Source organism: Castanea sativa, chromosome 11 (genome assembly GCF_040712315.1).
Source record: "Castanea sativa cultivar Marrone di Chiusa Pesio chromosome 11, ASM4071231v1".
Taxonomy (NCBI): domain Eukaryota; kingdom Viridiplantae; phylum Streptophyta; class Magnoliopsida; order Fagales; family Fagaceae; genus Castanea; species Castanea sativa.
The window spans coordinates 18,411,695-18,428,248 of record NC_134023.1 but is presented as its reverse complement, the minus strand read 5'-3'; the positions used below and the strand labels follow the sequence as shown (position 1 = coordinate 18,428,248).

The following is a 16,554-nucleotide window of genomic DNA, read 5'->3' as shown; positions in this document are numbered from 1 at the left end:
AGAGGTCGTGTCATATAAATAAGCAACTATACCCCACGATGCTCCCCCCACCTTGTCTTCATCACTTATTTGCAAATTCCTTCGAGTCCCCCATTTATATGTCTAACACGTGGTCTTCCTTTATGTGTCCAAAGTGGACCTCCACAACTCCCTTCTCCTCCTATATAAACCTCTACATTTCCTTCACCTCTCTCCTCAAATCACACACATCTTTCTCTTTCTCTCTCTCAATTCATTGTCAATCTCACACTCTTTATTCCTTCATACAAAACCAAACCAAAAGCAAACAACCAACTCTCACATCCCAATAAAACACTCAAAACTCATACAATCTCAATTGCTTATCTCTCTCATTTATAAACCATTCCAAGTACCATTTCCACTATTCCAAAATAAAACAACCATGGCTTCATCTCCAGCAGGAACATCTTCTAGCACATGGGTTAAGCCTAGATTATTATCTTCTTCTTCTTCTTCTTCAAGGATGGGCTCTTTTTCAAGCACCATCTCCTTGAAGAACAGGCCCACCACCAAAAAGCCCATTCACACAACTTGCTCTCTTCAAACACTACAATCCCCTAGACAGTCAAATAGTATTGTAACTCCCACCACACACCCAAAAGACAACAAACCCAAGACCTTGCCTTCTCCTTCTTTTCCTTTAACTTCTTCAACAGCTGAAAAATGTGAACCCCAACAATGGAATCTCTTACAAAGAGCTGCAGCCATGGCCTTGGATGCTGTGGAATCTGCCTTAGTCTCAAGTGAGCGTCAACACCCACTTCCCAAAACTGCAGACCCAAGAGTCCAAATTGCAGGCAATTTTGCTCCAGTACCAGAGCAACCAGTCCAGCACTCTCTCACAGTCTCAGGCAAAATACCAGACTGTGTACAAGGTGTCTATGTTCGAAACGGCGCGAACCCACTTCACGAACCTGTTGCTGGACACCACTTGTTCGATGGAGATGGAATGGTTCATGTAGTTCAATTCAAAGATGGCTCAGCCAGCTATGCTTGCAGGTTCACTGAAACACAACGGTTCGTTCAAGAACAAGCTCTTGGTCGTCCTGTTTTCCCAAAAGCCATAGGTGAGCTTCATGGTCATTCTGGCATAGCTAGGCTACTCCTTTTCTACGCTCGTGGACTATTTGGACTTGTTGATCAAAGCCATGGGATTGGAGTGGCTAACGCTGGCCTTGTTTATTTCAATGGCCGACTTTTGGCTATGTCTGAAGATGATTTACCATACCAAGTTCGAATCTCTCCCTCTGGTGACCTTAAAACTGTTGGGCGTTATGATTTCAATGGTCAGCTTGACTCAGCAATGATTGCTCACCCAAAACTCGACCCTGTCTCTGGAAACCTCTTTGCTCTAAGCTACAATGTTGTCCAAAAGCCTTACCTTAAATACTTCCACTTCAAACCAGATGGGACAAAATCACGAGATGTTGAAATCCCTTTAGCTCAGCCTACTATGATGCATGATTTTGCAATCACCGAGAGGCTTGTGGTGATTCCTGATCAGCAAGTTGTATTCAATCTCCCCGAAATGTTTAAAGGTGGCTCTCCGGTTATGTATGATAAGAACAAGATTGCGAGGTTCGGGGTTTTGGACAAGAATGCCACTGATGCTTCGGAGATTAAATGGATTGAAGCTCCTGATTGCTTTTGTTTCCATCTTTGGAATGCTTGGGAAGAGCCTGAGACTAATGAGGTTGTTGTAGTTGGGTCTTGCATGACTCCAGCTGACTCCATTTTCAATGAATGTGAAGAGAGTTTGAAGAGTGTTTTGTCTGAAATTAGGCTCAATTTGAAGACTGGCAAGTCCACGCGCCGCCCCATCATACCGGAGGCCGAGCATGTGAACTTAGAGGCCGGTATGGTGAACCGGAACAGGCTTGGAAGGAAATCCCAGTTTGCATATTTAGCACTTGCTGAGCCATGGCCTAAAGTTTCAGGTTTTGCCAAAGTAGACCTTTTCACTGGTGAAGTGAAGAAGTACATATATGGAGACCAGAGGTTTGGTGGTGAGCCTTTGTTTCTTCCCAATGACCCCAATTCAGAGAATGAAGATAATGGCTATATTCTAGCTTTCGTGCATGACGAAAAGGAGTGGAAATCAGAGCTTCAAATTGTTAATGCTAAGAATTTGAAGCTAGAAGCCAGTGTTGAGCTTCCATCCAGAGTTCCCTACGGTTTCCATGGAACCTTCATAAACTCAAAGGATTTAGAGAAACAGGCCTAATGTTAGGCTATCTGAATTTCTCTGCGATGCTCATGGATGATTTTTCATCCATGTTTGTAGATTATTAGTAAATTGTAGGAGAGATTTACCAGAGGGATGCTTTGCAGATATGTCCCCGGAATCTCCTCCTCTGTTTACAGTGACAGTTTCATCCTCTTTTTTTTTTTTTTGGTTATTCACATGTGAAAGGTTTTGGGGGACCAGCTTGTAGCTTTTGGGTGTTGGTAGAATTTGAGCTCAGCTGGTTTCTGCTTATTCTTTCACTTATGTGCATGTTAAAAGTACACATTTACAAAAGAGTGTTATCTCTTTGTCTATATATATATCTCTCTCTGTAATTCCCTGTTTCACTTTGTTGTAAAATACCATACTTCATAATATATATCAAATTGCCTTCTAATGTCCATTATTTGTATCTTTGTTCATAACATATACTCTTCATTTTTAAAGTTTAGGCCACAAGCGATTTTAGTCCCCCTTATATGGCATGACTAAACTAAAAATTGACAAATTGACACGTCTTCACTCTATTAGACACATTAAAACTAAAAACGATCATTTTAAGTGTTGTAGGAACTAAAAACCATAATTTTACATTTTCAAAGACTAAAATTGTTCACAGACTAAAGTTTAGAGACTAAAAATGTATTTTAGCCTTTAAAACGTAAGTGGTAAATTGCTTTTGTTCATTGTTAAAAGGCTTAATATACTCTTCAAACATAAAATTTTACGCCATAGACAATTTTAGACACTAAAATTTTAAGTGTTCGTTATGAGCCCTTATATGACAATCACTTAAAGTTTTATGGGGAGACTAAAATTTAAAGACCTACAATGTATTTTGACCATTAAAAAGTTTTAAAATGTTAAGTTGGCTCTACAGCCTCTTTGGTAACTTTTGTATGAAGGAATAGAGAATGTTAGGCTTTCAATTTTTCTAATCATAATCAACTACCACCACTTTAGTGTTCTTAAACCCCAAGAAAAGAAAAGAAAAAAGTAAAATAAAATAAAACACGTTATTCATGATGTATATCAAGGAAGAAGGGAGAGGAATGGACCAATTAGCATCAACCGTATAAGACAGCCGACAACTGTCAATTAGTCTATTTACGTAGATACGCAACACTTCGTCTAGTCTTCAATATTTACAACATATGGGAGAATTAAAATCGAAGTACGTTGACACACTGCTGCTAAATCCTTATAATTTTTCGATCAAACACTCTAAAAAGGTCATCGAATTCCATGATAATACTATCACTTTGCTAGTTCTGTTGCCAATGGGGAGGTTGGAATTTGATAGTGGCGATGAGTCATGGGTGGTTCCCCTCAATTGTTAGGTTCTTAAAAAGCACCAATCAGAGCAAGAAACATCATACTTCTAGTGACTGAGGAATTGGACAAAAACCAACACTTTTCAAGTTGAGGAAATAACTTATAAGCAAGATATTTCGTATGGTAATATAAGTCAATAAAAAGTCTAATCTCAAACATGGAAAGGCTATGTTCTAAGTCAACTTTGCCTAGTGCTCGACAGTAGCTTGAACTGAACTGTGAATGAAGTCTAAATTCAGATTGATCATTGGTGCACAAGCAATGACTTTGCTGTAAATTAGTTTTTACAGTTAAAATTAGAAATAATGATTTGTAAGAAAGTTTTTGAAATTGTAACAATATCAAATCAATCTTTTTGGTATATTGTCATCGACAAACAAATTGATACATAGAAATCATGCCCATTTGTTGCAAGGTATTGACTTTGCTATACATTATACAAGTTGCGGTTTATCCAAGAGACTCAATTATTGGGGAAGCTAGCTCACTCCCCATCTTGAATTGCTATGGTGCTCAGAGGGTCCATCCCAAACAAACAAGTTTTCCAAACAAGTGTGGTTTTTCATCATTTCATACGTCTTTAAAATGGAAGCCACAGTGATAGATAAGCCACTACAAAACTTTGGGGAATATTGTGTTGGAGGATCGGGATTGTTCACCGTTCATTGGGTTTTTTGTGTATGGGGTTTTCGAGTGTTAGACAGCATAGTGTCTTTTCTAGTTTGTTCACTGGTTGCTTAAGACAACTTGCCTTGAGGTTTTCTTCACTCTTAGTGCGGGCTCAATCGTGCTCTCATTTTGTTTTTTATATTGAGAAGCAATATGCCCCTTATGCTCAGTGAGGTTGAAATCAATATAAGGCTATCTGAGTCAGGATCCAAGTCATCATACTCTCTCTCTCTCTCTCTCTCTCTCTCATTTTAAGTGGAGAATGAGGACTCAACCCGACTTACATTTTAACAGGGGGATTCTACTGGGAACATTAGAAAATGTCATTGAACTTAAAGGTCATTAAAAATTTCTTCATTTTCTTTTAACTATTCCTCGGCTCTCTCTTGAAAGTATAAAGAGCACAATAAATCCCTTTTATCGTAAAATGTAGATCATGCAGCAAGGAAGTCAATCAACATTAAATTTTGAATAAACCTTACTACTTGAATCTATAATAATAATGTAGACATCCTATTTTGCAACTTACATTTAACCTCATCCCAATAATTCTCAATAGCGCAAGATTCAAGAGAACTTAAAGTATTTTCAGAGACCCTAAAAAACCCTCAAGAACTGAGAGCCAAAATGTAAGCAAATCAAAGATTGTTCAAAATCATGCTAAAACTTACTTCTTAGTATGGTTGACAAAATCACGATTTGGATCATACTATCTCACCTGACTAAAATGATTAAGATCACATTTTTTGTAGGATCGTATAGGATCATATAGGATCCTACCAATCCCACTAAAAACTAAATTTTGTTTTATTTTATTTTATCATCATTTTGAGTGTTCTATTTGAATTTTGATCATTGTAGGCATGAATATATATTGTGAGCATAAGGGATTTGAACTTTGATAATCTATAATAAAATTTGTATCTTACATGTTATGGTGGCTCTAAATGGAATTCTTCTCAATTTTTATTGTTTTCTCTTTTATTCATCCTTATGTCATGTTGACATGTTGTCTACTTTAAGTACCTTAAAATAATTGACATAGTTGCATTTAGTGGAACTCTATTGTCAATGTTTCAAAAGGTTTATAAATTAATTACTTCGATTAGAATTTACAACCAGGTGTTTCTTGATTTAAAAAAATAAAAATAAATTCAATTATTTAACATTTTTTTTTTACAAAATTAAAAATTGGGCCTTACCTGTTGTGCTTATACTAAGTGTCTCAATATAAGTATTACAAGTTACATGTCATAATTTTTTTATAAGACTCATTATAATTACATTAAAATTATTCATATAGTTTACTTTAAATTAAACTCTATACATTATTTGAAAAGAAAAAAATAAAAACAAATCTATTCACCGAGCAAAAAAGAGGAAGTGGTACATAACTCAACACCTTACGACATGAAATGACGACAACCATGTACCATAGTGTTTAAGGAAGACCTCAAATCCAAATACATACCCACAATGGAAGTAAACATCTTAGGAACATAACCATTTTGGGAGTGCCACTTTGCAAAGATTAGGGATTCAATTTTTTGAGCCCTAGCTTAGGCTAGGGTGAAGGGTAAAGAAGGGAGAATTGAAGAGTATTACTCCTTTTGAGAGTTATCAATATTTATCAAATATGTTCCTATCTATCAGAACGCTATTGGATCAAATGACAAATATATTGGTAAGATAGAAACTTTAAAACTAAGGATTGGGTTGCGTTGTAGGTATGACTTTGGTTAAGAAAATTGACACCATGATTTCCATTTGCTTTGCAAGGGTGCAAGTCCTTGCTTTTGTGCTCTTTGGACTTGAAATCCTCTTACTGAGTAGGCAAAGATTTACCTTCATGGAATAGATGATGGAGTTGCCCACTGTTTGGTTAACCCTCTTCCACCCATTTGAGTTAAGGACCTAGCAGTTAACTAAGAAGGAGGCTCTGAGGAAGTTAGAGTAGGAGAGTGAAGCGCACTGTCTCGTGCTTAACTCACATGCGTGGTTCATACCCCCTTTGGGAAGTATGCCTCGTCCAAATGGATTGGAGACGGAGGATTTGGGAGTCACCTCCTAATTTAGGTCCAGCAATCAAATTGGATTTTTTTTTTTTTTTTTGGCCATTTACATGCATATAGACATGGAAAAACGGTCAGGTTGTGTCGGGTTCGGGTCGGGTCAATCGGGTTGCTGGTCGGGTTGGGTTGACTTGTATTTTTCATATGATTTTTTGCCATTTGGAAAGTCATGCAACAAATTATTTAATGTAAAATTCATTATTTTGAATTCACCACTCATATAAAGAATGAACTCAGTTAAACTTATTAGTACTTATTAAATAATTTTATAGTTATACAAATCCTAACATTGCTATCTAAAACAAAATAACACAAAGATAAGTAAAACAAATGCACAAGTTTTATTTCTACACAATATTAACATCCCAAAATATTAAAAACAAAATTACAAATGACTTATTGGATAACTCATTTGACAAGAAATAAAAACATATAAGAAATTTACAATTTAGAAAATTAATTTTATAATCTATTATCAATTGTGGTTGACACTCTATTTCAATTTGAGATATACATTATAGTTTGATTGTTTACTTATTTATACATGATCTCTTTTATGAATATCATATCATTATTAAGCAACATACACTCTAAGAAATATCATAATTTATTTTGAAAGCTGCTTATTTTGGACATAAATTGTTAAAAAATAGGTCTAAGCATTCATAATTTATGCTAATTTGATACTTTGGCTTCACTATTTTCACACTTGTGAATGTTTCTCACACATGTCTACAATTTTAAATCTATGTTTTTAACTCTACTTTAACAAAATTATCTTGGCATGTACTTTGCTATTTGATATCTAAAAATCTTTACTCGTTACAGAATGTTCAACCATTCATCTTTCAATTAATTTGCATGAAGTAATGTAAACGTCTCAATTGTTTCCTTAAAGTTCACAACAAACAATTAAACCGATATTGTCTTCATTTTATTATTTATTACCCAAAAAAAAGTTTTAAAAAAATGGTTTGGGTTCGGGTTCGGGTTGACCCACAAAAAACACGGGTCGGGTCACAAGTCAACCAGTTTTCACTTTGGGTAAAAACAAATTGAGTTCGGGTCAGGTATTTTTTGGGTTGGGTCGAGTCGGGTTAGAAAATTCTGACCCGTTTTTCCATGTCTACATGCATAGGTCTATATATTAGATTATGGGTTTGGAGCTTAAGTACGGTCTGGGAAGGTGTTAGGCACTTAAAATCACCTGGTTTGTGGGCTGGCCTCTATTTTATGTTTATAGGTCATATTTAATTGAAGAGTTTATTAAGAGAGCTCTAATGCATAACCTTAAACATACATTATTCACTAAATGAAAAGAGCACACACAACGTGTTAAATATCACACTATAACAGAAAATGAAACACATTAAATAACAATAAAACAAATATTGTTAATATAAAAAAAAAAGGAAAAATACAAATAAAATGAACATGCAAGGAAAAATATCATATTAAACCTAACATGGCAAGATTGACCAAATAAAATATGGAAAGCAAATAAATATATTTAAATAACCTAAAACAGAGTCACATAGAATCATGCAACATTTGAAATACAATTAATTAGATATAACAAGAAATTCTGCCCAAATCTAGGTTTGGTTTGCATACGCATACTTAACCATGGGTACGCATGTTTGAAAACATGCGCGCACATACTCAAGTATGCGTATGCATCCTTAGCAAAGAAGCCGTAAAAATCACATTTTGCAAGTTGTAACAAACAAAGATATAGCATGTGAAATCAAACAAGCATGTTAGAAACCTTAAACCCTAAACTAATATAAAGAGAAAAAAAAAATCAATATAAACAAATAAACATGAAACAAAACAAATAAATATACTAAACTAATAGAAAATAGATAAACATGTTGAACTTACATAGAAACTAAAAATAACAACATAAAAATAGTAAGAACTTATTAAAAATAAAACCAAGGTTGGATTAATATAGATAAAAAGGTCATGACATCAATCAAATATGATAAGAACACTTAAAATAACATCAAACAAAGAATCATGTGAATCCTATGTAGCAAAGTGGGAAATCATAGAAAGGAGACTCATCTTGCTTTAGAATCACAAATTTGAGATTATTTTACCAACCCCTTAATGCCTACAATACTAAGATTAAATTGAAATTGCAAGAGAAAATATAGAACACAATAGAACTTAGTTAATCACAACTCAAGAACAAGATTATAATTGAAAAGGTTTGAAAATAATTAGAAAAACAAACTTTCTACCTTAAAACTAACTAAAGAGAGGTTTTTTGATGATTAAAAAAACATGCTCACTACTGTGTGGGAGTTTAGAAAAGATGATTAGGGCATTAGAAAACAAGGAGGCACACTCTCTAGCTAGGGTTTGGATTGGAGGCATAAGGTTGGTATTTAAACATTAAAACTCTGGTTTCAGGGCTAATAGAGGCCTTTGGAAGTTTCTAATTTAGAGGCCTTTGGAAGTTTCCAATGGTCTAGGAGTCAACCCTCATCAAATAATGATGTTTTGGGGGTGCAAAACTCAAGAACACCTTGAAATGAGCCTACGTATGCAGGTTCAAGGCATTTTTATACATGCTTCCCAAAAACCCTTATTTCAACTACACTATTAGTCCGATTTCAAAAGGCCATACACCACTCGATATAAATCTAAATTATAAAAATTTATATTCAAATTGAAGCCCAAGATGTATAATTTCTAATGAAATAGATCCCACTCAAAAATTATTTTTGGATCCAAAGTTATGGTAAAACATGTGAGCAAAGGTAATTAACATCGTTTTCAAAGCGATTTGAGCACTTTTGAGTTGTGACTACTTCCAAACTATTGTAAACACTTTAATTACCCTTGGTTGAAATATGTCAAGCTCGTCATTGGGGTTGGGGACCAAATTTTATTAACGGGTACAAAATAAGGTGTCTACAAAGAGCGTTTGCAAAATCCCTAATTCAAATTGAAAAAGTATAGGCGGTGAGGATTCAACTTCTTTTAGGGGTAGGTTACTATGCAAGAAAATATTAATCTAACTAAAATCAATCATAAAATGTTTCAAGAAATTTGAATGGGTTCATTATTAAAAAAAAAAAAAAAAAGCTTATAACCCTTACATATGCAAGAATGCGAATATCTATATAATTATACACAAAAACATTTATACATAATAAGTAATAGAGTATATTCATTTATAGTATTACATAGAAGTATAATAAATTCTTTTTAAAAAATGTTTAATAAATTTGAAATGAGTTTGTTAGGGTCATATTTTCTATGTAATTGGTTAATCCTTTAACAAAACGCACTTTACATATAATTGGGTAAATCTAAGTTGGGTTTAATTTACCAAGAAGTATGTTGTTCAAATAAATCAAGTGGTATCATTAAAGACATGAAAGTTGATCCAAGAAACAAGTGAAGAAAAGCTATTTCATTAAGTCTCGACAAGCTCGATAAATGTTGCTATCGAAGATTAATGGAGAAACTCGACACTAGCTCAATCTATCAATATCTACAATTTCAGAAATTCTAGATTTGAAATTCAGCTCATGATGACTTGGATGATTAGGGTTTCTCTTCTTACAACCTAGTCATATATAAGACTTATTTTAAAATTCATCAAACACAAGTTGCTGGAGTTAGTCATATACTAGGATCCGTGCAAAAGAGTTAGTCACAGATTAAAGATTTTTGCATCGAAGGAAAGAAGACTACTACAATATCAAGTTCAATTGAGCATTGAATCGAAGATTTAACTAAAGGTTGGTATTTGGGGATAGGTTAGGGTAGTGGTAAGATTCATCATACTTGTAACCGCTTGATTATTGATTAGTAAATTCTTGGGAGTGGTGACTTAAATTCACCCGGTGGGATTTTTGCCTTGTGAGAGGTTTTCCCAATTGTCAACAAATTATCGTGTCAATTTAATTTTCGTTGCATTTAGTTTATTTGGTGATTTTTTGGTGCCTCCACGATTTGCATGTAATTTGACATAATTAATCAACTTGGGTATTTGAAGTAATTAACTAGGGTTAATCTATCTTAACCCAACAAGTGGTATCAGAGCGAACACACTTTGATTAAGTTTTAATCTTTGTTGTGTGATATATTGACCTATGTTGTTATGGACCATGGAAAACCGTTGATTATACCTCCTTTATTTAATGGTACTAACCATGCATGTTGAAAGGTATGCATGTAAGTTTGTGTGTGTGTGTGTGTGTGTGTGTGTGTGTGTGTATGTGTGTGTGTGCAGTCTTTAGATGAAAAGGTATGGCTTGCTGTCAAGGTTGGATGGACTAAACCTACTAATCCACCAGCATCTTGGGATGACGAGAAGATCAAAGCTGCAAATTTCAACAGTTGAGAGTTGAATGCTTTGTTTAGTACTGTGACTAATGAGGAATTTAAGAGGATCTCATCCACTGAGAGTGCCAAGGAAACATGGACAATTCTTCAAAACACATCTGAAGGCACTAAAGCTGTAAAAGATTCTAAGTTTCAAAGGCTCACTACTAGCTTTGAAGAAATAAGGATGGATGACGATGAATCGTTTGAAGAATTCTATGCCAAGTTTAAGGACATAATGAATTCAACATTCAAATTAGGTGAAAAGATTCCAGAGCCTAAGAGTGTAAGGAAAATCCTCAAATCTCTCCCAGAGCAGTTCCATACTAAAATCACCGCTGTAGAAGAATCAAAGGACATTAACACCATTCTTTTGATAGAGTTAATTGGGAATATGCAAACCTATGAATTAGGTTTAGTAAGGATTGGCAAGGGAAGCAAGAGCAAGAATATGACTCTAAAAGTCAAGAATGATAAAGAAGATGAGTCATCTGAAGATAAGAACTCAAAGTTTAAATCTTACATTACCAGACAATTCAAGAAGTTCATCAAGAATGAAAATGTCAAGGCTAATGACAAGGATCGCAAATTGTCTGGTTTCTCTCAATTTAAGTCTCAAAATAAATTCAAGAGAGAATTCAAAGAAGTTGGACTAAGCAACAACAATCCAACTAGTCCAAAATGCTATGGGTGTCAAGGGTACAAACACATGAAGCAAGAATGTCTCACTTATCTCAAATAAATTAGCAAGAGCAAAGCCCCAGCTGCCACTTTGAGTGATACCGAACTAGAAGCAGATTTAGAGGATAGTGATCAAGAAGGAATAGTCAGCGCCTTCACAACAACTATTGATTCTTCCAAGGAATCTGAAGAACTGGTTGATAAGGAAAAGGTCTGATGGAGTCTAAGTTTGAAGAGATGGATGAAAAAGATGATATCCATATTGCCTACTCAAAGTTTTACAAGAATTCTGAGAAGCATGAAAAGCTTTATAGGCTAGCCACAAGGAAGTTGAGTGAAGTGGAGTTGGAACAAGAGGAACTCTGCACTAATTGATTAAGCAAATCAAACCATCAAAGCACTGCAGTTTGAAAACAACTTCCTAACTGAGAAGACCAAGAAACTAGATGTTGAGTTGTTTTAGGTGAGAGCTCAATTGGAAAGAACTTCAAGTGCTAAGCTTGATAAAATGTTAAATTTCCAAAAGGTTGCATTTGATAAACTGGTCTCAGGTATGATCACTCTCTCTGTTCTTGTAGTACTTCCTCTAGTGCTTTGAATAATGTTGTTTTTGTTCCTCCTACTTCTAATGCTAAACTTGTGATAACTGAGCCCAAAATTGAAATTGTTAGTGAGGATAAGTATGATAAGGGTAAATCTATTCTAGGAACACCCCCTAAAGTTATTAGAAAAGAAACTAAGCAGAACAATCATCGCTCCACTAATAAGAATTCTCAACTGAAGAAATCTCACTTCTATCATCATTGTGGAGCATCGGGACACACTCGTCCAAATTGCTATAAGTGGCTTGCTACTTAACAAAGCAATAGTGTGTCATCTTTTGGAAGCCAAAATCAACTTCAAAACTCTTTGGCTCCTCTTGGGAAACTTTTGAAGGTCGTGTTGTTCTTGACAAATTTTAATAGGTTTAATCCTCCTTCTTATCCACCTATAAGCAGAAGTCACAGAAAAAGAACGCCTCTTCTCCCTCCAAATCTCCTATTTGGAAGGAAAAATACTTCTTTAAGTGATTCATTCACTTATCCTGCATCTCTTGTGTGTTTCAGTTGTTTTGAGTCAGTCTAGTTTTATTACTTTTAGATATGTTTGTTTGTTTGTTTTGTTCATTGCTTTCAATAAAAAAAGGGAAAAAATCTGAAAAATACAAAAACAATGTGTGTATGTGTATGTAGGTACTTGTGTACCTTTAGAGGGCCAAAGAATCAGGTTTCTTAACTTTGTATCTCTTGTAACTTAGATGAGCATCTTCATGCACAACTAAACAATGTGAGATTTGTGGCTCGTTATGTGAAGGACTAAAAAAATCTTAAGGGAAATGCATAAATAACCATCTTAGCACTAAAACTCATCAATCATAAGACATCTGTGTGCAACTCATAAAAGCCGTGCTCAGTAAGGTGTAGCACTTGCACAACAAGAACAAGATGTTTAGGCTAACATAATTAGGTCTTTTCTTTTCTCTCTTGTATGCCCATGCATGATATGCCTCTTTATTCTTAAAAGAAAAATATGCAAAGAACATGAAAAGCAAAAAGAATCAAAATACTTTTAAATATGGTTGCAAATGTGTTTCTAAAAAATGTGAGAGTTATATGATGTGCCTCAAAAGTGATGGTCCCCATCAAATGGTTAAGATTGTGTGTGAATGTTCTTGATTCTCCTATATCATTATTTTCATATGATAAGACACTTATGCTTTCTTGCAAAAGTTTCACACACAACACGCAAACTATTTGCTACTCTTGATACTATTGTATAGGTACAATGTCATTTGGTCATCACAAAGAATACATGTGGTAGTATAAGCTTACTAAACTGCCTTAACTTGTTTTTAAAAATAAAATTGGTTAGACTTGTTTTGTGTGTTTTTGGATCTAGGATTGCTTTGGATCTAAAATTGCTTTGCATCTAGAGTTTTTGATGTTTTTGAGTGCTTAACATGCTTTTTTGATGCTTGACTTGGTGTCCATCTTGCTTGCATTCATCTCATGTGTTTTTTCCTCCTATAAAAACCATGTCTCTATTTGCTCGATAGCTGCTTGATACCTCTCAATATAAACTTTCTCTATCGAAGTTTTTTGGGTTTTTCTTGATACCTCTTGATACATAGCCCGATCCATCAAGCCATATTTTTGAACTCTCGGTTTGCTCAATAGAAGCTCGACACCTTTCTCGATACATTGAAGTTTTAGTCATAGACATCTCCTCGATACCTTTTGATCTATCGAGAATTTGTTCTTGAAACCTCTCGATACATCCTTGATCTATCAAGATGCTTAAGTCTATATATAATTGAGGGTCAACCCCGTTTTGTTCAAACTCAAATATCTCGATCTATCTCTCTTCTCTCTCGATCCAAAACCCTTTCTTTCACCAAAATCCTTCTTCCCTTGAAGAATTCGACCTATACCAAGCTTCAATTCATTGGTATGTGTTCTAAATCTCTTCCTTTCATGCATTTAGACCTAGGTTTTTCGTTTTTTTGGGAAATTTTGGGAGTTTTGTGATTTTGCTAAAATTTTTGGGTCAGGTTTTGTTGAGATGATATCACATGATCATGCATGGCATTCTCTAGCATTATAATCATGTTTTCATGTATTCTAGGTTGTGTCATTTCATCTTCTTTCATGCATTTAGACCTAGGTTTTCATTTTTTTGGGAAATTTTGGGGTTTTTGTGATTTTGCTAAAATTTTTGGGTCAGGTTTTGTTGAAATGATATCACATGATCATGCATGGCATTCTCTAGCATTATAATCATGTTTTCATGTATTCTAGGTTGTGTGCTTGATGAATAAATGTGAGTGTTGTAGTTTGGATTGAGTTTTTTCCCATAATGTTTTTATTTTTTCACATTACATGCTCATGCATTACTATGCATTGTTCATTTCTTCTTTATCTTTCCTGAGCATTGCTTCCTGCTATGTCTTTTGTTTGCTCTCTCCTTTGACTTCCAGGTATGGCACCTAAGAAATCTACTCCTTCGAAGAACTCGATATCTCGTCGTGATTCTTCATCTTCTTCTTCTTCTCTTCCTTCTAGAGATAGGTTCCGAGATTTAAAATCCCAAAAGAAATTTGAGGAGAACTTTTGTGATCGGGCGATTCATTCAAAACGCCAAGTCATCCTATCTAATTTTCCAAACACACCTCTTCCCTCTGTGTTTAGCTCTTGGGGTTGGGAATCTCTATGTGAGAAACCCTCAAGGCGTCCCAGCGTGTTTATATAGGAGTTCTACTCTAACATACACGCTATCGTAGTTACTGAGGAGCTCATTTTCACGGTTCTACATGTTCCTAAGGTAACTCATCTAAACTATCCTAGTCATCCTTATCTTCGTTCCATCTTTCGAGACGAGTTGGCCTCACGATTTTGTGAGAAAGTCATGGTGTGGGATGTTCTTCTTGACTTCATCACACACAACTTTGCTAAGGGTCCAAGGATCCTTAATATGGTGATGACCTTTGTTCTCACTCCACAGTCTCACTATAACACTATCATTGGGCTCCGTGCTCATTTTATTTTCTCTATCTTGAAAGGTCTCTCTATAGACTTTCCATCTCACATGATAGTGTCTATGATAGATATCTATCAAGACACTGCTACACGTAATAAGCTAATCTTTCCTTTAGCCATCACACGCATTCTAACACACATGCATGTTCCTATTCCTTCTGCCCCTCTCTTCTCTATCATAGGTGCTATCAGTCAAGGATCTATGTGGAGGAGCATTGCTCAATTGGCCTCTAAGGCTAAATGGCCTCGTGAGAAGTCTACTCCCGCCCACGAGGAGGAGGCTGACATTCGAGTTGCTGAGGATGCTGCCTATGCCTCTCAACCCTCTTCTATGTTTTCTCCATCTTCTTCTTCTAGAGTAGAGGTATCTCTTACTGCCATCATGGATCAACTCCAACTCATGCGTGCTAATTTGGTAGTCGCCTTGACCATCTTTCTGATGAGATGTGTCGGATGAACACCAGGATTAGTTGTATCACTCATCGACAATCTCGTCTTGGTGGCTTTACTCCTTCTCCCTCGCCTGATCCTTCTGAGGAGTCTTCTGATAGTGGAGATGATGAGAGTGATGATGCTTCTAGCTCTGCTCATGATGATGAGATGACTGGCTTTGCATGTAATTTGACATAATTAATCAACTTGGGTAATTGAATTAATTAATCGGGGTCAATCTATCTTAACCCAACAGAGTTCTTTTGTATTTTCTTAGTTTAAATACATTAGTTTACATGTAAGCATAATTGAAATACAATTAAAGTATAACTTGCTGCTATATGATACACATTGGTCAATTAATTTAAAGTAATTTTTATTCTTTTACTTTCACTATCTATTTTATTGTTTAATTGTAATTATATTATCAAAATACTTTTTAAATTTACATATGCTTTTTGATTAAATTTTATATCATAATAGGTATATAAAATTAGTACTATTATTAAAAAAAAAACTATATTCAATTTGTTAGCAATGCAATCAAGTTATACCAAAGTTTTTATAATAAGAGTGTTTTTGACTCTTTTTTCCCCTTCAAATTCAAAATAAAGAAGAAGAAATTTGAAAAAAGAACATGAAATTAGAGGGTAAGGAAATCACAAAAAAGAAATTTTAGAAAAAGGGAGAAAAGAAAAAAAAGAAACATGTAAAGAGAAAAGAAAAGAACAATAAAAATGTGGTCTTGGCATTTTGAGTAATTGAAGGAATATGGGAGATTTGGAGCGATTCAAATCTCTGAATACATTTGAAGCTCAGTATGAAAACCAACAGAAGAATGGTCTGATTTTGTAGGTCATATTTTACGTGGGAATTAAGATATATTTTTACTGGATTGTCTTCTAATTTAATCTCTATTTAAATGTAGGGTGTAGGGGGAATTTGAACCATCAAAATGTAGAATTCAAATAAGGAAATCCCCTTAAATAGTAACATAGATAAAGATACTCGAAGTTGAGAAATAGATTTGGAAACAATTTTAACCAAGAAAAAGTTAAAAGGTTATGTTAATTTGACTTTCAAAGTGTATTTTATACATCAGAGGTCTTGTGAAACTAGGATTAATATAACCCGTTTTAATTATTTTTGTTGGTAAATATTTTTATTTTTCAAAAAAATGGTTCAAATTTGGACA

The 16,554-nt window shown here is 34.7% G+C and overlaps 1 protein-coding gene across 1 annotated transcript; it reads left to right on the top strand.

Moving 5' to 3' along the window:
• The first annotated feature begins 202 nt into the window (after nt 1-202).
• On the top strand, nt 203-2,649 carry LOC142614638 (9-cis-epoxycarotenoid dioxygenase NCED1, chloroplastic). Its single transcript, XM_075787197.1, has one exon. It carries the CDS (start codon nt 404-406, stop codon nt 2,243-2,245), a length of 1,842 nt encoding a protein of 613 aa, XP_075643312.1. The 5' UTR covers nt 203-403; the 3' UTR covers nt 2,246-2,649.
• The last annotated feature ends 13,905 nt before the right edge of the window (nt 2,650-16,554 follow it).